Below are 19,593 nucleotides of genomic sequence, written 5' to 3' on the forward strand. Positions count from 1 at the left end.
GTGACCTGAAGAGTCCATTCTCAGCGGGGAAATGGAGTGTATCTGCCCCTCTCTGGGGGTTTCTGCCCTTTTCTCTTCACCGCCTTCTCTCATTAACATGGTTCAAGGCATTCCTTCCTAGAGATTCCTTCCAATGTTCTTCCTATTTTGGGTTGAGTTCTTCTGGGTGGTTCCTTCATTGTTCTTTTTCTGTGGTTCAAGTTCTTAATTGTACGCAACGTTGGCTAAGCCAGTCGTTCCTGGGATTCCAGGGGATGCTCCTCCTACTTGAGGGAAAGGGGGGGGGCATTTAACATCTGATTGGCCCTGTCTAAGAGTGAGTAATGAGGAGCAACCCACTGTCGGATGCACTCCATTTCCCTGCTGAAAATGGACTCTTCAGGTAAGTCACAATGTTCCATTTTATTTACATTTTGATTCCTAGGTATCCTGGCTCTGCAAGCGGAGAATTCTAATTGGACCCGGAAGTGAAGTTTTATTTTTAAAATGTTTGGTTTACTTTTAATGACTGACACGACGCTCAGTTCTTTGGTAGAACCTGAAGCACTGCTATTGCAGTTCCTTGTAGCAGTGGTTTTTGTGTAGAGAACGGGTGGTAGCGCTATCTCCCATACTATATTTATTCTCATAGTATTGAATGAGAAAATGTGAGGCAATGCTGGTAGCACTACCACCGTTCTCTACAACAGCTTTGCAAGTTCTACTGGAGTCCTAAGAACTGTGCAGCATGTTGGCCACTATCTCTTCTTTTTTCCTCTTTCCTTTTCCTTTCTCGCTTTCAGAAAACCTTCATCTTTGTGTTTGATGGAGGCAACCTGGGAAGGCCTGGAGAGAGTTCTATTTTTTCTGAACAAATGATGATGTGCATTCTCTCTCTCTCTCATGGATCTATCATTTTGTTCCTTTATTATAGCTACTTTGAAAATCACTCCTCAGAGAACTGTATCAGGCAGTTGGTGATGATGGCTGAATTTGTTTTGTCTGAAAAAGGGTAGCTGATATACTGACTTCTAGCTATTTTGTTTTAGTGTTGTAAAGATTTTTAAAAATTGTCTTGTGTTTAATATTGCGAGGCATCCTGAGGCCTTGATCAAAGCCAAGTGGTGGGATAAATAACTTAAAATGAATAGCTGAATCAGATAAGGGAAATAGCATATCCTAGCCAGAACTTCTTGGCAGTATATGTATTTGTGAGCAAATATTTTCCTGCTGTGCCTTATTTTCACTTTTGATAAGAGTTGTTCTCTTAGCCATTGAAAAAAGGATTTGTGGGAGATAAATATGTACAGAATTGTATTGCACGTGCTATAGTACCTATGCTTTGATGGATTTCAGGGATCAGAGGAAAACATTCCAAATGCTGGTGGAAAACAAATTCTATGAGTGGCTCGTCAATACAGGCAGTCGTCAGCAGCTTGACAGCCTGGTGCTTCCTGCTGCAGGTTCCAAGCAGGCAGCAGGATAGGAGAGCTGATGAGGTGAGTTCAAGAATCATGCCTTCCCTACTACATCATATAAGTAGACTGCCTGTTTACTTGTACACGCTGAGAGCATAAGAACTCCTCTGTTAGACCAAAGGTCAGTCTGGTCTAGTACTCCATGGCCTGCAGTTGCTGGGGAGATGTCCTTTGAAAGCTCACAGTTAAGGCTCACAAACAAGGTGTGATGGAGGTATCCCTGATTTGTCTCAAAGTGTTGGGTATTCAGTAAGGCTGCAAGCTCTAACTGGTACATAAATCAAATCAACTAATCCCCCCCTCCCCCGCCCCGTTCGAAACATTTTGAAGAGTCTTCTGGCCAAATCTAACCCTCTCATCCATGTTCATGTCACAATAAGTTAGGAACTTAGGAAGCTGCCTTATATCTAGTCAGAGCATTGGTCCATCTAGCTCATCATTATAGCCTGGCTACACAGACTAGCAGCGGCTTCTCCAAGATTGCAGGCAGGAGTCTCTCTCAGCCCTATCTTGGAGATGCCAGGGAGGGAACTTGGAACCTTCTGCATGCAAGCATGCAGGTGCTCTCCCCAGAGCGACCCCATCCCCTGAGGGGAATATTTTACAGTGCTCACGCATCTCCCATTTAAATGCAAACCAGGGTGGACCCTGCTTAGCAAAGGGAGCAATTCATGCTTGCTGCCACAAGACCAGCTCTCCTGGTCTTGATACAATCTTAGTAATAGGTTGTATCAGATGTGATAGTTAACTGGATTCTGTTTGTCTTTCTCTGAAGAAAAGCATAGAGAGCAGGCTGTCAGGCACCTAACTCTTATGAACAGCCCTGCTGGATCAGGCCCAAGGCTTATCTAATCCAGCATCCTGTGGTCCACCAGATGCCTCTGGAAAGCCCACAGGCAAAAGGTGACCTCTCGCTGTTATTCCCCTGCAACTGGTATTGAGAGGCTTCGTGTCTCTGTAGCTGGAAGTGGCCTATAGTCTCCAGACTAGTAGCCATTGATAGACTTGTCCTCCATGAATTCATCTAAGCCCCTTTTAAAGCCATCCAAGCTAGTGGCCATCACCACATCCCATGGCAGAGAATTCTATGGCACTCCTGCTTCCAAATGCTGTATTGGTGACATTTTGAGTCTTAAATAACAATCAGTTTCTCTTGGCTACTGAGGTTACATCTTCCAAATGTGTCAGTTCCTGCTGCAAATGGCCTTTTCAGACCTCACAAATGTTTTGAAAGGAACTTGTAAGGCTCCACTCTTACTTTCAGTTTTGCAATTTGGTGATTCCAGAACAGGGATCTGCAGATTTTGACTGGTCTTGGTAGCCATCCGAAACTTGTGAGTGCCCCCAACCAATCCTAGTGTTGAGAGGTGGCATCCTCAGACAGCTGTTGGGCCCAGTAGGGTCTGCTGCTGACACCTATCCTGGGCCTCCCTTTAAAACACCTCTATGCCTTTCAGTGTGCCTCTTTGTGTCAGGAAACTGTCATATTAATTTCCCACAATCCCCTGCCATAACATCACTCTGGGATACTTTGGAGGAAAAACATGGTGGCCCCTTAACTTCCTGCTTGCTGCTTTGCAGAGCTTCCAAAAGCCTTTGAAGTCCAATGAGAAGAGATGAGTCTATCCTTGTTTCTCATTGTGGGCTAGGAGAGATGTCCCAAATGTGATTGCCAGAATAAAAGCTATGCTTTTTTCTGATGAGTGCATTTTTGGGCCCCTGCCTTAAGCCCAAGTCTCTGAGGCTGCAATCCTATCCATACTTACCTAGGACTAACTCTACTGAACACACTGGGATTTACTGCTGTGTAGATATAGTAATAGGATTGTATTGTGAAGTGGCTTCTTCTGGCTGTCCATATTTGCTACAGTCTCCTTGCTTTCTGCTTAAAGCTCTGTGCTGTACACTGTATTGCTTCTCTCTGTGTTCTTTTTCCTCTTATATTGTCTACTTCACCCAAGCCCTGCTGTTTGTTCTCCCACTCCTACCTAGCTTCAATGTCTACTATGCTGCTTTCAGTGCCCAGAACAGCATTTCTTTCTCTCTTTCAAGCTCTTCCTCCTAAACCCTCTCCAAAACACACTTCTTTCACAAAATCTTTCCTGAGCCACTATGGTGCCACTTCTGCTGCACTTTTTGGTTCCAGTTAACTCTCCCATTATTGGTGCACTTAGATTGTAAGGCTGCTAGGTATGAGCTTAATCTCTTCAATATTTTGTGTAGCACCAACATATAGCTGTTGCATAATATGTATGTTAGAGCGTTAGTACGTTTGAGAAAATGTTTCTGATGCTTCATTTTGTTCTTATCTGTATCAGTTTTCTTGCAGTGCAATCTTTTGCATGTCTACTGAGATGTAAGTCCTCATTAAATTCAAGGAGACTTACTCCCAGAGAGGTATGTATAGGACTGCAGCCTTAGTTGCCTAATGGTGGAGAACTAAGCTGGATGCTTTTTTCCACAATGATACCATTGCACCGTCTAATGCAAGACTTGACAAATCCCAGGCACATGGGAGCCATGGCACATAGAAACTTAACTGTGGCACCTAGACTAGGATATTCAGAAGTCGGGTTATATAGTGCAATCTTTATTTGTCCCCCTGTAAAGGGGATAAAGAAAAGCCCATTTACCCTCCTCCTCCTCCTCCTCAGTGTCCAGTAATTACTATGTCCAGTAATTTTGCCAAGTGCTCATTGTTTAACTCCTACATTTGGGGGCTGCTTCCTAGATCCAAAGAACAATTGGTAAGGCCTGGTCTAAGGAATTATTGCTGTGTAATAGGAAAGTCGTGGGACTGTTGATTACGGCATTCAACAAATATAACTTGCTTTTTTCCTTTTTGTTACAGTTCTGGAGATGCACCAGATGTACCAAACTTGAAAGTGTTTTCCCCTCAATAGATTGGGGCCAAGTTGATTGAAAGCTCTTGTGACTGTTGCTAATGAAATTGGAAACTTGGATCTCTTTGGTGTCATTGTCAGGGAGGAGATGAAAGACTTTCTTTCCGTACAGCTGTTGTGGCATCTTTCTTGTGTTGCACTTTTCTCAGGAAGCAAACCTCAGTATCAACCAGCCAGGCCCTTGCTGTTACCACTTCTGCCCACGGAGCTGAAAGCAAATCTTAGATTCCTGGGATGTATTCAAGTGTCTGGAAAATGAGTTATATCTTGATGTGAAGCTAAGGGCAAAGTTCTAACTGCTGAGCGAACCTTTTATTAACTGAACATTGATTATTCTTTTGTATAAAACCCACTAGATGTATTTTTATACCAGTTGTTCAGCACTTCAACTATGACATTTAATTAAATTTGTTTTCATTTCATGTTTCTAACTTTATTGAATGAAGAAGGAGAAGAGTTGTTCTTGCACTTCAGGAAAAGGGTAACTTGTTTCTCTTTAAAAGAAATGGGTATCCTGCTCAGTTCCCCATCCCCTTAATGTGCTTTACAGATAGAACAGGATCGCAGATTCTGCTCTGGGCTGGGAAAATATTCTCTTCACTGGTGGACAGAAACCTGCCTGCCTATGACATATTGCCTTGCTTTGCTTTATCTGAAGGACCACACAGTGTAGTCTAGTCTAGGCAAATAATGTGAGGCGAAGGATTCATCCTAGGGATACTAGAGGATAAGGACATGAAATGGCATAACTCAAACTTGCTTGTGAAAACTCTGCAAGCATACATTGAAGTCTAGTGCCAAGTCTCAAGATATATCTCACTACCCTTGGTGAGTAACTTCTTCTTATCATTAACTTCTTTTCATTCTTTTTACACTTTCATCATGCTTTAGTTTGTGCATACAAGCAAAACAAGTAACTTCTGTACTTGTCTAGATTTGGACACTACGATGGATGACATGAATTAAACAAAATTAAATGGTGCCTTTTTTGAAACTGTTGTTAGTTTACTTTCATTTGAAAAACTGTTAAGCTCAATTTTGAGGGGGGAAAGCTCTCCAGGGGATGTAGACTTTTAACTTGGATGTCTTTCAAACCACCAAAACCCAGAAGTGCTTTGTTTTTATGCTTCTCATCTATAATAACTTCAAAGCATGCATATGTAATTGGTCTAATACTAACAAATGTCAACTCTCATTAATACTCTGGATTCACCGTGTTGCAAGGGCTATCTTAAAATTTTCCATTTATGAAGTCAAATTCATTTAAAGTGGCAGACACTTTCTTAGTAGAGTAATTCTTCACATTTGAGGAAGAATTTATACAACTTTGTAGATTAAATTGTTGCAGATGTGTCATGTCACACACACAGAGAGAGTGACACAAACACACACAGTTCAAATATTTTATTTATTTTAAAAATATTTAAAATATTTAAATATGTAGAAGACAGGTATGCAAAGCCCAACACATAGTAAATGTACTAGAATTCCCTATGCCTATCAACAACAGATTGAAATTTACTATTTTTATGTCAAGTTTGAAACCCCTTTGAAACAAAGCACTCTGGATTTGAAGTGATGGATTCACAGTGATTTCATTTACCTTTGTTATACCTTGTCTCAAAGACATATAGACATTCAACTTATGTCTGAAAGACTTAGAACTTATGCCCTGTCTCAAAGTTTACAACAACTTTGAGACAAACAAAAGTATTCTAACCATTCTGCATGCATCTGCCAAGAAGAGGTACTTCCCATTTTGCTACTCAGAGAGAGGAATTTCCATGTTGGAAAATCTAGTAGACAAAAGATGAACTAAAAGATAATCTCGGGATGTGTAAATACTTAAGGTACCAGATAGAAGTGTGTGATTTTGGTTCCAAGCCAGAATGAAGAGGCATACAACCCAAACGCAACACTACTTATGTTGGAAGGAATCCCATTTGTTTCAGAGGGAATATTAGTGTTGTTCTCCTTCCCCTTTTGAAATCTATGCAGTCTTGTAAAAAGGGCATCATGGCTCTTTTGGTACAGTCATCCCTTGTCGACGGCTAGGAGTCCGTCCTGGCAAAACCTTGCCATTGGCAAATTTGTGGTTGGCGAGGCATTAAAGTCCATGAAAAACAGGGTTAGGGGAACCATGACCACAAAAAGACCTAAAAATAAAGGGAAAAATAAATTTAATTTAATTTAATTTATTTATTTTATTTATATACCATCCTTCCAAAATGGCTCAGGGCGGTTTACAATTAAAACACACCACTAAAACAGTAAAGAGCTAAAACAAATTAAAAAACAATATAACAATTAACAATTTAAAAACATTTTAAAACAACAATTAAACAATTACAGTGATTAAAACCCCAGAAATCAGGTTTTGAGTTTTAAAATAAACCAGAAATTAAAACCCCCACAATTTAGGAAGCTGAGAAAGCTTGGGTGAAAAGAAGGGTTTTCAGGCGTTTTTTGAAAATTGCCAGAGATGGGGGGATCGCATCCCAGCAGAGAGCGCATTCCACAATCTCGGGGCAGCGACCAAGAAGGCCCGTCTCTGTGTCGCCACCAAACGCCACCAAATAAAAATGCTAAAAAAAAAATTACAAAATATCCTGTAATATCACCAGGAGTCACCAAGAAGAATGAACAGATTGAACCTGTAGAAATTTTTTGAACCCCCCACCCCAAATCACTCAAAGGCATTTTAAATTGGTATTGGTCACCAAGAGGAATGAGCAGAGCAGACCGCTGAACCTCCCCCCCGCAAAAAAAAAAAAAAATCACCAACAAACTTCACCAACCATGGATACTCGGGTCATGGTTGGCAAGACTTGTCACAATTTCCTATTTGCATATAATCAAAACCGCAGTTGGTAAAACCAGGGTTGGCAAGGAATGACTGTACAAGGGAATGGGAAGAATGCAAAGCAGACAATTGCTGCAGGATCAGTTTAGTGGAAACTTTCTCTAGGTTGAATGGGAGGGGGGTGGGAAGGTAAGTCAGTCCACTAGGAATAAAAACAATAATGCTTTGCCTTTCTAAACATGTATTGTAAGACCCAGTTCCGGTAGCAGCTTTATATATGGCTTTGCCTCCTCCCACCCCCGTCCAAAGCTAGAAAGTAATCTCCCCTTGAATGCTGAATTCTGGTAAAGCTTTAATGTATCCTTTCTCTGTCCCAAATGTTTATGGAGTGGTAACAGCTCAGGGAGGGGCAGCTTTGGACTAGATTACCTAAGAGAGCAGACTCTTTTCTTTTTTGCAGTCACAGCTCTTTTGATATACTTTTCTCTTATTCTCATATTTCCTTTAAATCATCTAGGGATTTCACTATTAAATAATGTCTCAAGTGTATGAAGAAGATATTTTGATAGCTAGTTGAAATGAGGCGGGTCATAAGCTTCCTGCTAATTTTTTGAGCTGCACAATTTCAAACTTTTATCTTTCCACACAAAGGGAGGTAATTAAAGCTCAAATTGTTATACAGAAAGTGAATTGGTTCTAAGTGCCACACTGAAATTCAATGTAGGAGCAATTGTGTGTGCTACTGCATGTCAAGTGGTCTCTTCCTCCTATTACATATTTCAACTGGTGCCAACTGGCATATTAGCAAATATTGTGCTAACTATATCAGGCTTATCAGGTGAGCAATGTTTTGTTGGCACTTAATACACACGTGGAGAAATTTGTTGGTACCCTTACAGCTCATTGAAAAAGTGTTTTATGCCTCCTGAAAAACAATTAAATGAAAAGCAATTGTCCCATGTATACCTGCATGCCTTTGATATGTCATCGAGTAAAGCAAAGCAAGTGTGAAAAGAGATAAAGTATTGCTTATTCTACAAAAATATTCTAAAGTGGCCTGGACACATTGGTTGGTACCCCTAGAAAAGATAATAAATAACTGGATTAGAGTGATTTTTCAAATTAGCTGTTTTCTTTCATTAGTATCACACATGTCTCCAATCGTGCAATTAGTCAGTCAGCCTATTTAAATAGAGAAAAGTAGTCATTCTGCTGTTTGGTATCATCATGTGTCCCACAGTGAACATGGACCAGAGAAAGCAAAGGAGAGAATTGTCTGAGAAGATCAGAAAGAAAATTACAGACAAGCATGTTAAAGGCAAAGGCTATAAGACCATCTCCAAGCAGTCTGATGTTCCTGTGACAACAGTTGCAAATATGATTAAGAAGTTCAAGGTCCATGGGACTACAGCCAACCTCCCTGGACGTGGCCGCAAGAGGAAAATCGACCCCAGAATGGGCAGAACAATAGTGAGAATGGTAGACAAAAAGCCAAGGACAACTTCCGAAGAGATACAAGCTGAACTCCAAGGTCAAGGTCCATCAGTGTCTCATCGCACCATCCGTCGCTTTTTGAGTGACAGTGGGCTCAATGGAAGAAGACCAAGGAGGACTCCACTGTTGAAAGAAAAACATTAAAAAGCCAGACTGGAATTTGCTAAAATGCATCTTGACAAGTCACAATGCTTCGGGGAGAATGTTGTTTGGACAGATAAGACAAAACTGGAGCTTTTTGGCAAGTCACATCAGCTCTGTGTCCACAGACGAAAAAATGAGGCTTTCAAAGAAAAGAACGCCATACCTACTGTGAAATATGTAGCAGGCTCTGTTATGTTTTGGGGCCGCTCTGCTGTGTCTGGCACAGGGTGCCTTGAGTCTGTGCAGGGAACAATGAAATCCCAAGACTATCAAGACATTCTGGAGCGAAACGTACTGCCCAGTGTCAGAAAGCTCTGACTCATTCGCAGGTCATGAATCCTCCAACAGGATAATGACCCAAAACACACAGCTAAAAGCACCCAAGAATGGCTAAGAACAAAACACTGGACTATTCTGAAGTGGCCTTCTATGTGCCCTGATATAAATCCTATCGAACATCTATGGAAGGACCTGAAACATGCAGTCTGGAGAAGACACCCTTCAAACCTGACACAGCTGGAACAGTTTACTCAGGAAGAGTGGGCCAAACTACCTGTTGACAGGTGCAGAAGTCTCATTGAGAGCTACAGGAATCGCTTGTTTGCAGTGATTGCCTTTAATGGTTGTACAACAAAATACTAGGTTAAGGATCCCATCATTTTTGTCCATGCCATTTTCATTTGTGTTATTATTTGAAATATTCTGTTGCATCCAAACTCTAAAGCAAAGTCTGATTTTTGTTAAATGCAGAACAAACAATGATGGATGCCAATTACTTTTGTCAGTTTCAAGTTATTTCAGGGACAATTGTGGGGTTTTCCCCCATGGAAGAGTACCAACACATCTGTCCACGTGTGTATGCATGTAGAGTTGAACCCTAACACTTGGCAGAGTGCTGGTCTGCCAAGCTTCTTGCAGAAGGATAATTGTGTTTATGTAAGGACCCCCTCGTGTAAGCACAAGTCTCATGGAAGGAGCTTTTGATGATCAAGTATTACTCTGCAAATGGTACAACCCTGTTGTCTGTGGCATGGTTGCCATGAGAAATCTTTAGTGTCTTTAGATAGCAGGTAGTACATAATATACACTGCTTCTGAGGCCTCATTCAGGTGCAATGCTGGAACCAGGGTTTAAGGACTGGGTTTGAGCTATGGAATTACATGTACTCTTTCCTTCTTCCCCCATCTATCTATCTATCCAATTCTCAAAGGCATACCCATGGCTAATCCCATGTGTGGCAGCTCTCGTGAGAGTTCAAAGAGCTGCCAGATAGGCCAGCCACAGGTTGGGTGGGAGAGGGGAAAATGGCGGTGGCAGCGGCAGCCGAAGAAAACTGCGGCAGATGGCAGGATGAGTGGGAGAACAAAACGGTGCTGCGCAGGTAGGCAAAATAGCGGCGGATGGGTGGGTGTGATGGCAGCCAGGGAAGAAGGCGGCAATGGCGGCTGGCTGGTGGGGCGGGCCAGCAGGCAGAAGAAGGAAGAAGATGGATGGAGTGGGTGAGAGGGAGAGAAAACAATGGCGATGGGGGAAAACGGCAGTGGTGGTGGGGCAGGCGGCCTAGCTAGTTACATATTAATTTCCCTTGGTTTTCCTGTCTAGCTTTGGCATTTAACTATCATTGACTCTGGTGAAAATAAACCTAGGTATGCTCCCAAATTCTATTTGAGAAATTAGCTCTGTATATGAAAGGGGCAAGAGAAGGGTTGTGTACAGTCTTGGGAGTCCATTTTGGACCTTCATTGTCCATGCCAAAAAGAAAAGGCAGAGCAGGGGTTTCTTGGGCCTCAAGATGTTGTTGAGATGTTGTTGCCAACAACTCAGACCACACAAGGGAAGGAGTTACTGCCAGTTGACTGTGGAGTATTACAGAAAGGCAGTTTCTGAAGTAGAGGTTTGTGTGCTTGCAGATCCCCTGGGCAATGAGCATTTGGAACACTGGCCTCAACAGAAAGGAGCTTGTTAGAATACCTATAATGCCTGTAAAATGGCATCCTGCATTATTCATGTAAAAGAGTCTCCACTCCAGCTTTTGAAGCTTTTATCCATTGCACTGTACCACTAAGCCAGTGATATGGGGAAGTAATCAAAGAAGTAAGAGCCAATATGTACGGATTCTCTTCTTGACTCTTCTAGGATAAGTGAATCAAGCAAACCACTTGAATCATTAGGTTTTTTTTAAAACTACAGGAATTTCAGATGCCCGATTATGACTGAATTGCTATTATTTCATTTTTTTATTTGATGTTGATATTGCTTTTCACAAGGCATCCCAAAGTGGCTTACAAAAGTTAAAATACAATAGAACTCATTAAAAATCACATTTAAAATCTTAAAATCAATTAAACTGTTAAAACCATAAAACACACAAACCACCACCCCAACCAACCAAACAAACCCATCACCATAAAAAAGACAGAAGCAGGAGAGTTGAGAGACCTGGCAGCTCATAAGTTAAGGGGTAAACACCTGAACAAATAAGGACTTTAGTTGTTTCTTAAAAGCAGCCACAGATGTCAAGGAGTAGAATTTATGGGGATAACATTCCAGAGCCTGGGGGCCAACAACAAGAAGGCCCTGTTCCATGTGCACACCAACTTAGCCTCTCTCCATGTCAGCACACAGAGCAAAGGCTCCTCTGACAGCCTTGGTGGGCAGGCAAAAACCATTGGGAGCAGGCAGTCCTTTAGGTATTCAGGACCCAAACTGTTAAGGGCATTAAAGGTAATAACCAGCACCTTGAATCTGATCTAGAAACAAACTGGCAACCAATGCAACTCTTTCAAAATAGGTGTAATATGTTCTGAGCGAGCAGTTCCAGAGAGAGCCCTGGCAGCTGCGTTCTGCACAAACAGAAGTTTCTGAATATTCTTCAAGGGCAGCCATACATAAAGCACATTGCAGTAATTCAGCAGCAATGTGACTAAGGCATCGGTAACTCGCCAGATCTGCCTTACTTGCATATCTTACAATAAATAAATAAATAAATAACTTGGGTCACTTTAGGGTCTCCAACGAAAAATGCAGTGCATAAATCAAGTGTGTAAATACTAAACAGTTGCAACCCCAGATTTGCTAATGTGTTGTGTGTGAAAGAGCCTCCATTGTAAGGTTCACAAACAATATTTTCTGGAGCCATTGAAGGATACCTTTGAAGGGCCAGATCTAGTGCAAGTGATTAGCAAATTATTGCTGTCACAGCAGTTCTGTGCCCTAGTTTGATCTCCCATTCCAAGTCTATGAAGCTGATCTCTAATATGCAAAAGCAAGGGAGATGCTTTGTCCAATGGCAGATAGTGTTCCTATCCCACAAAGATTCCTAGTGTTGTCTTTCACATGATGCTTTGCACGGCAGCCATGCATCTTTCCCTCTCTGCTAAGACGAGCTTCCCTAGGCTGCCTTCTGACCCATGGAAAAAAAATCAGAAATCCTGTGTTGATTTTGAGCTGTCCTGTGGATTGTTTGAACTCACCAGTACTTTTAAAAAATTATATAATATTCAAACTAGGGATGGGAACCGTGTTGCTCCACTCCACTGAGGACACAAGAGCTTTTTATTTTGAATATTTCTGACAGGCTATTGGTGTTCTGACTCAGCAAAGCATTCAGAATCTAATAATGCAACAGTCAATGCTGAAAAATAAAGGGAGCAATGAAGCCTGCTTTTATTTTGTAATCCCGTTTGCTTTTCTAGAACTGGTGAATAGGCTTAGAATCACTGACTCAATTTTTGGATTCCATTCTCATGACAAAGCGAATGTCTGCTCTAAAAATGAGTTCACTATAAAATGAGGCTTCTAGGTTCTGGCTCTTGCAGCTGCTTCTAGATCTCCTTCTCCTCCAGGGGTATTACACCCAGCATTGATAATGTCCAAAACGGGAAGCAGGGTAAGTATGCTGGAAGCCTCAGGATCTGTCTCTCCCTTCTCTGTTGGGAAGCAGATGAAACTCTTAACTGGACAGGTTCGCACAATTTGGAAGAACTAAGGAAAAATAGGAGGGGAGCATATTCTGTCTGTCTCAGTGGAGACAGGTGGCTCCTTTCTTGAAGAAGACATACCAGATTACAGAATAAACGAATGCCTGTAGCTATCAAAGCATCCCCCTAGCCTTTGTTCAAGAAGCGTTAGTGGTTTTGAAAACACCACATTTTATCAAGTTAAGATTAGTATTTGACAGTGACAAAAACATTCTTCCTTTTTTTGTTCGGTGGAAGACAAGAGAAATCAGGAAAGGAAAATGTGGCGTTATTTGGGTGAGTTTTAAAATGCAGATCTGTTCTTGCACCAAGAACAATCATCTTGCAGAGATGACATGTTGTCTTAGTAAGACATGTGCAACACACCATTTGGGGAGTAAGTACCTCTCTACATTCTCTGCAGTTGTATTTATTTCTATGTTATAGGTGATGCATAGTCAGGCAGCAGCTGGATTTGGAATGCCACATAGACACACGGCTTTAATTCACATCACATTGCCAAACCAGACTGCTGTTGTTCCATGGATGGTGACAAATTCAGAACGGGAATCTCAGCAGGCAGCTCACAATTACCCAGATTTTACCAGGAGATTGGAAGATATGAGAAGGCTTTGCTTGTGTTTCTAGGCCTGTAACTGATTCAATAAGACTGCAGTCGCATGCACGTGTTTACCAGGGAGTAAATTCTGTTGAAAACATATTTTAGAGTAAACATGCATAGGATTGTTTTGTAAGACTAGAATCCTGTGCACGGTTACTTAGGAGTACATCATATTGATCTTAGTGGGGCTTATTTGTGAGTAGATAGTCGCGGAATCAGGTTGTCTGAGATATGCATTCTGAGCAATCCTGTGGTATAGCCTTGGTGAGACTGTACCAGTTCAGACTGAAGATGGAGGGTTGTATTTTTGTGCTACTCCTTGCAAAAAAATATTGCTTATATGTGTGTTTTTAAAAAGCATGCCAGGGAGAAAATGTCTAGCCTAGCCCTTGCCCTAATGTGCTAGTTTTTTGTTTACATGCAGGCAGTGTTTGTTTTTACATGGGCGAGCATTCAAACAGAAATCACCACGTGGAGCCTGAAGGGGTACAAATCTCAGCAGAATCTTACAGTGTGATTATTCTGTGCATAGATCAACTTTAAGTGGCTTTGCACACTAATCTTTGTCGCTTTGGGCCTTTCCACATGTTCAGTTGTTGGTGCAATCAGTGTGCATTTGTTATTCCTTTGCTGAGTGTGGCCCTTGAATGTCTTCCCTTGAATCGGCGCACATGTTGCCGGATATTTTCTTTTCTTAGCACTAGATCTATCTTTTGTTCCTGGAGAAATGTTACACTTCCCAGATGTTGCACCCAGTGCTAATGTGATCATGACATAGAGCAGGCATCCCCAAACTGTGGCCCTCCAGATGTTGCTGAACTACAACTTCCAGCATACCCAGCCACAAAAAATTGTGTCTAGGGATGCTGGGAGTTGTAGTTCAGCAACATCTGGAGGGCCGCAGTTTGGGGATGCCTGACATAGAGCATGGTTGCATATGAGTTGCGGTCAATTGTAAAATATTGTCTATGATGTTGTTAGTTCCAAAACCAAGCCAAGAACTGTCATGAGCATCAAAGGCACATAAAGTCTGAGTGGGCTTCCGTTCTGTGCAAGAACTTTGGGTTTAGTTACTTCACTGCCCATTGCTGCAGTTCTTAACATTTCACTTTGTCCCTTGTTATCCTGATTCTTATCAACATGTACACAAAAGGTTCTGGCAGCTGGGCCAGAAGTTAGCAAACCCCACCCCAACTGAGCTTGTTTTTTCTGGTCAGTTGGCAATCCTGGAAGCAGTTGTTCTTGATCTGGAAGGTAATACTGTGTAGCCGGTGTGTTTACAGCTTGAATGCGTATAGGCTCTGTTCACATCTAGAGAGGACCATATGAATAGAGAAGTGGGGAGCAGGCATGATTCCACTCCCTCCAATCCAAACATTAATTTCCTTGGATATGTGAGTATGGCTTGTGTGAATGAGTGCTGGCACATCTTCTGAAAGGGATGGAGATCTGGGATGGTTTGGAGTTCCCCTGTCTCCACTCCACATGTGAAAAGGCCATAGGAATCCATGAACCCATTTCACTGAAGATATGGTTGAGAACGGGAACTGGGAAAACTGGTTTATTTTGTGCTCATTGTGGTGCCAAAGAAGTGGCGGTCAAGGGACAGTTTGTTCAGATGCGAGTGCATAATTGATGGGCAATCCCTCCCTGCCCACTACCCTACTTTGCTATGGACAATCATCTGTTGATGCCTATGTGGATAGCCAATGCTTCCTCTGACTAAAAGGAATGTGTGAGGGTTTGGTCAGCTTGGGAACTGGAAATGGGGCCGTAGCTCAGTGGCAGAGGACGTGCTCTGCGTGAAGAAGGTCCCCAGTTGAATCCCTGGCATTTCCAGGTCCAGGCTATGAAAGATCTCTGAAAAGCCTGGAGAGCTGCCGCCAGTCAATGTAGACAGCCCCGGAGCTGGATGGCTCAATGGCCTGACTTGCTATATTCTTATGCTTATGTTCACATGGCAGTCCTTGAGCATGCATTATGTAGCTCAGCTAAGGTACATCCTGCCTAGTGGAAAAGACATTTCCTCTGTGCTTGGCTTGTTTCAGATCACCTTCTACGAAGGCAAGAACTTCCAAGGGCGCCGCTATGAGTGTGACAGGGACTGTTCGGATTTCCACACTGACTTGAGTCGCTGCAATTCCATCCGTGTGGAGGGAGGTGCCTGGGTTGTTTATGAGCGGCCAAACTTTGCAGGGAACATGTATGTGCTGACTCATGGAGAGTATCCTGAATACCAGCGCTGGATGGGCCTCAATGACCGCATCAGCTCATGCAAATCCATTCAGTTAGTAAGTCTGACATTTGCTTCCCGTCTGATTATCTGTGAAATCTGTATGGATGAATGGGATATTTTTGCACCAAGTCGAGTGTGTTGGGAGTTAAGAGGATGCAAAGCCATTTCCTTTCTCACTGTGTACAGATTATCATATTCTTTTATCCAGATTCACTTTCTTGGGATCACACCCATGCAATTGTTTCTGTAGTCAAAAGTTACTAATGTGGATTAGGATTGCTTCTGTCCACATACATCAAAAGAGTGGGGAAAACCCCCACCCCACCCCTTTATGTTTTTATTACAACATTATGTGTTTATTACAATTGTATTCTTCCCTTCCACCAAAGTGCTCAGGGAGGCATACATGGCCCTTAAGAGTAGCTGAATGTTGATTAAGATTGTGTGTGGGTGGCTAGTGTTTCTAGTTTTGACTATCTGGATTTAGACACCGACCCTGCTAGCCTCGTGGAAGCTGATGTTTTACAGGGAGGAAAGAACAGGTGTTGAAGGAGACAGAAAGGTAGGGTTTCCAGGTCCAGATGGTGAAAACAGCCAAAATCCATCACCAAAAAGGTGGAAATAGTGGGCACTATTCACCAACAAACCCTCTCCACTTTGCATTTAAAATTGCATATTTTAATTGGCATAATATATGTACATTTTGCATATTTGGACAAATGTGGTGCATATGTAAGGGAAAAAATGATAGCCACCACACATGCCCCCTTCTCTACAGTTCACACTCCCTCTTCTGGATCACAGAATCCCATTGGGACAAATGGTGCATTTAATTTCATTTGTAAGCAGGTGGGCAGCGGGGGGGGGGGAGAGGGCCGTTCTGGTCTACGTTTGAATGGGAGACTAGTTGTGAGCACTGTAAGACATTCCCTTTGTATCTCAGTGGAATATTATCTACTTTGCATGCAAAAGGTCCCAGGTTCACTTCCAAGCAGCATCTCTAGGTAGGGCTGAGGCAGACTCCTGTGTGAAACCTTGGAGAGCTGCTGCCAGTCAGTGTGGACAACACAGAGCTAGATGGACCAACGGTCTGACTTGGTATAAGGTAGCTTCCTATGTTCCTATGCATATTTATGCTGACTTTTAGCTACATGCACCAATCCTAACCATATAAACTCCATGAAAACTACATTTTAAAAAAATAAATAAATCACAGTAGTAAGCAGCCCAGTTTGATCCCTTCTGTGAACTGACATTTAAGCAAAAAGCATATGCATTTATAGTGCATGCTGAACAGAAGGAAAAGCCACCAATTTGCTATCAGTGTAGACCTGTATATTCACCACCCTGATTTTAAACAGGACAGCAGAATGGTATATGTAGAATTACCCCAGTTGCTTAGGATTTAAAGATAAACAATCATTTCAAGAGCAAGGGAGCCTCTAAAACACATCCCCCATGATCTGATTTGCAGTCTTTTTTTGAAGCAAGTGCATTACAGTAGGCCAAAAATTAATGTATTTTGATAGATGTGTGTGTCACAGACAAACAATCTTAAGAACCATCTGGGGGCAAAGAACCATTTTGCTCATATTTTTTGATACGTAAGTCATTTTGAGAACTTTGCTGCTAAAAAAGCAGCATATACAGATTTCTAATAAATAATAATGGCAAAGGCACAAGAAAAACAGAACCACAGGCCACATTAGAGTGAGTAAACAGCCTGTATCTTCAAACCCAGCAGCTACCACATGGTAAAACAAAAAGCAGAACGAGAAAACAAAAAGAGATCAATTTTGCTAGAGCATTTCTTCTTTTCTCTCTCTTTCTGTTTTTGGAGCTGTTGAATACTTTTGTAGTAACTAATTTCCTCATGAAAGTGTACTGTGGGGGTGGGGAGAGTTTTTCTTACAAGTTTCTACAGTTTTAGCTTATGCTTGCCATCTTGTACTGCTTGAAAAGACACTTTTAAAAAGTTAAAAATCTCTCCCAAGCACAAACAAGGGGGTGGGGAAGAAACACATACACACTAATGGAGGCTTTCAAGTGGGGGGTGGCATCTCTCTTTCTCTCCCCCCCCCCCATCCCTTCTCACACATACACACAAGGTTCATAAATGTGGGGAAGAGAAAAACACACAATGCAACTGCATTCAAATACCAAGTAGAGGAGGAGCATAAGATGGAGCCCCAGCAGGAGGAGGACCAATCAGGCTGCTGCTGCTGCTGGGAGAAGGCATGGGCTGCTTTTTAACCCTTTTCTTTCTCTGCTGCTGCCAAACAGCAGTCAGCAGCTGAGAAGAAAAGTGCAAAGTGAGTATTAGATAGAGTGAAGAGTGGCAGAGCAATCCTTCCAGCACAGCAAGAGGTTTCATTGGTTCCCAGAATGCAAGGCCCTCCAGTTGACTCCTAGCTTACACATTCCAGCCTCCAAAAATCAGTGAACACTGATGGAAGTGCAACTATCGGAAAAGAAATGAATGCCACACATAGAAACAGAAGAAACACATTTTCCCACTAGATGGTTCGAGTCTTCTTCCTTATTACTAAGGGGCAACGTCCAACAGGGCTATAAGCGTGCAAGTACAAAATATGTATTAAAGATAACTAATATGCATTCTGTGGTTTGGGGTAGGTATTCACAAACATATAATATATTCACTTATAAACTTGTATATTCACAAAGCTTTATATCTTTAAAAAATAAGCAAAAACTAATTGGTGAATCTGAGGCATCTGAACTGGACTGCCTCTGTTCAGCTCCTGAGTAACCTTTGTGTTTTCTCTCCTTATTCTAGTCCAGTGGAAGCAAATACCAGATTCAGCTCTTTGAGAAGGGTGACTTTAGTGGCCAGATGCACGAATCCACAGAGGACTGCCCTTCTGTCATGGAGCAGTTCCATTTCCGGGAAATCCACTCCTGCAAAGTCCTGGATGGGGCCTGGGTTTTCTACGAACATCCCAATTTCCGTGGCAGGCAGTACCTCCTGGAGAGAGGGGAGTACAGTAAACCTGTCGAGTGGGGGGCTGCATCCCCAGTGGTCCAGTCCTTCCGCCGTATTGCAGAGTAATGAGTAGCATGGAGCCTGCAGCTGATGTGAAAGCTGACTCGATGCCTTCAATAAAGCACTTGTGAGCTTGATGCTGTCTGTTGTTATTTGTTAGTAAGTGTGTCTCTGAAGGCAAGGCACTGAGTGAGTGTTTTCAGTAAGGGAGCTCTCTTGCAAGATTTCTGTTGCAAGGATACTTTAGTACAGTGTTCACATCTGGGACAGGGACTCAGCCTCCTTTTACTCTTTGTAACAGTGCTTTAGCTACCGGCTGACATACTGTGCAGTGGTACATCAGCTTAGTGATGGTGCGTGCATGCAAGTTGCACAGTTGTGTGAATGCCCACATTGTGCAATTTGTATTATGCAAGAGTAAGCCCACTGGAAAAATGAGTTTGGTAATTTTTGCATTTGCACAACTTGCGTGTATGCCCCACGTTGCACAGTAGGCCAGCCACTATCCTTAGAAGGCTATAGGCCAGGGGTTCCCAGCCTTGGGGTCCTCAAGGACTTTTTGGACTACAACCTCCATAATCCTTAGCCACAATGACTGAAGGACATTGACACTGGAAAGGATGAGAGTTGTAGTCCAACAACAGCTGGGGACTCAAGGTTAGGAACCCTCCCTATAGTGGGTAAGATTAGGGGGAGTCTGGAGACAAGGACTGAAGATGTAATTGCATTTCCCCTATGGGAAATGGTTGAACACTTCTGAAGGCTGCAGAATCACCTTGAGTAAACTCTAGAATCTTTTGAGATGAGGGCTTATCCAGAAGAGGCCTTACTGTCTTCCTAACAGGTGTGTGGGAAACATACAAGGGAATAGCAGGTACCTTTTCCCTGGAACACCTCAGCATCATTCTCTGTTATGGGAGCCTAACGGTAGGAACACCACAACTTATGTGGGTCATGTGCTTGTCCCTGTC

The 19,593-nt window shown here is 42.4% G+C and overlaps 2 protein-coding genes across 6 annotated transcripts in view; both read left to right on the forward strand.

Moving 5' to 3' along the window:
- Nucleotides 1-4,782, forward strand: part of TBCCD1 (TBCC domain containing 1) — a 29,548-nt gene extending 24,766 nt beyond the window's left edge. For all 3 annotated transcript variants that reach the window (XM_053308046.1, XM_053308047.1, XM_053308048.1), the window contains exons 7-8: nt 1,336-1,478; nt 4,309-4,782. In XM_053308046.1, coding sequence (XP_053164021.1) covers nt 1,336-1,465 — 130 coding nt within the window. In that variant the 3' untranslated portion in view covers nt 1,466-1,478; nt 4,309-4,782. The remainder of the gene's footprint in view (nt 1-1,335; nt 1,479-4,308) is intronic.
- A 7,772-nt stretch (nt 4,783-12,554) lies between these two features.
- CRYGS (crystallin gamma S) lies at nt 12,555-18,759 on the forward strand. 3 transcript variants are annotated; one of them, XM_053310883.1, is made up of 3 exons: nt 12,555-12,690; nt 15,431-15,673; nt 18,416-18,759. In XM_053310883.1, exons 1-3 carry the CDS (start codon nt 12,670-12,672, stop codon nt 18,686-18,688), a joined length of 537 nt encoding a protein of 178 aa, XP_053166858.1. In that variant the 5' UTR covers nt 12,555-12,669; the 3' UTR covers nt 18,689-18,759. The 3 variants fall into 3 exon arrangements, with proteins under 3 accessions (XP_053166858.1, XP_053166859.1, XP_053166857.1); XM_053310884.1 differs by lacking the exon at nt 12,555-12,690 and adding an exon at nt 13,033-13,057; XM_053310882.1 differs by lacking the exon at nt 12,555-12,690 and having other exon boundaries at nt 14,895-15,673.
- Nucleotides 18,760-19,593: the final 834 nt, after the last annotated feature.

This window comes from Hemicordylus capensis, chromosome 3 (genome assembly GCF_027244095.1).
Source record: "Hemicordylus capensis ecotype Gifberg chromosome 3, rHemCap1.1.pri, whole genome shotgun sequence".
Taxonomy (NCBI): Eukaryota; Metazoa; Chordata; class Lepidosauria; order Squamata; family Cordylidae; genus Hemicordylus; species Hemicordylus capensis.

Coding starts and splice junctions, on each gene's coding strand:
- CRYGS (XM_053310882.1), top strand. CDS start 15,326: ATGCTTATGTTCACATGGCAGTCCTTGAGCATGCATTATGTAGCTCAG. Junction 15,674..18,415: donor CATGCAAATCCATTCAGTTA/GTAAGTCTGACA, acceptor TCCTTATTCTAG/TCCAGTGGAAGCAAATACCA.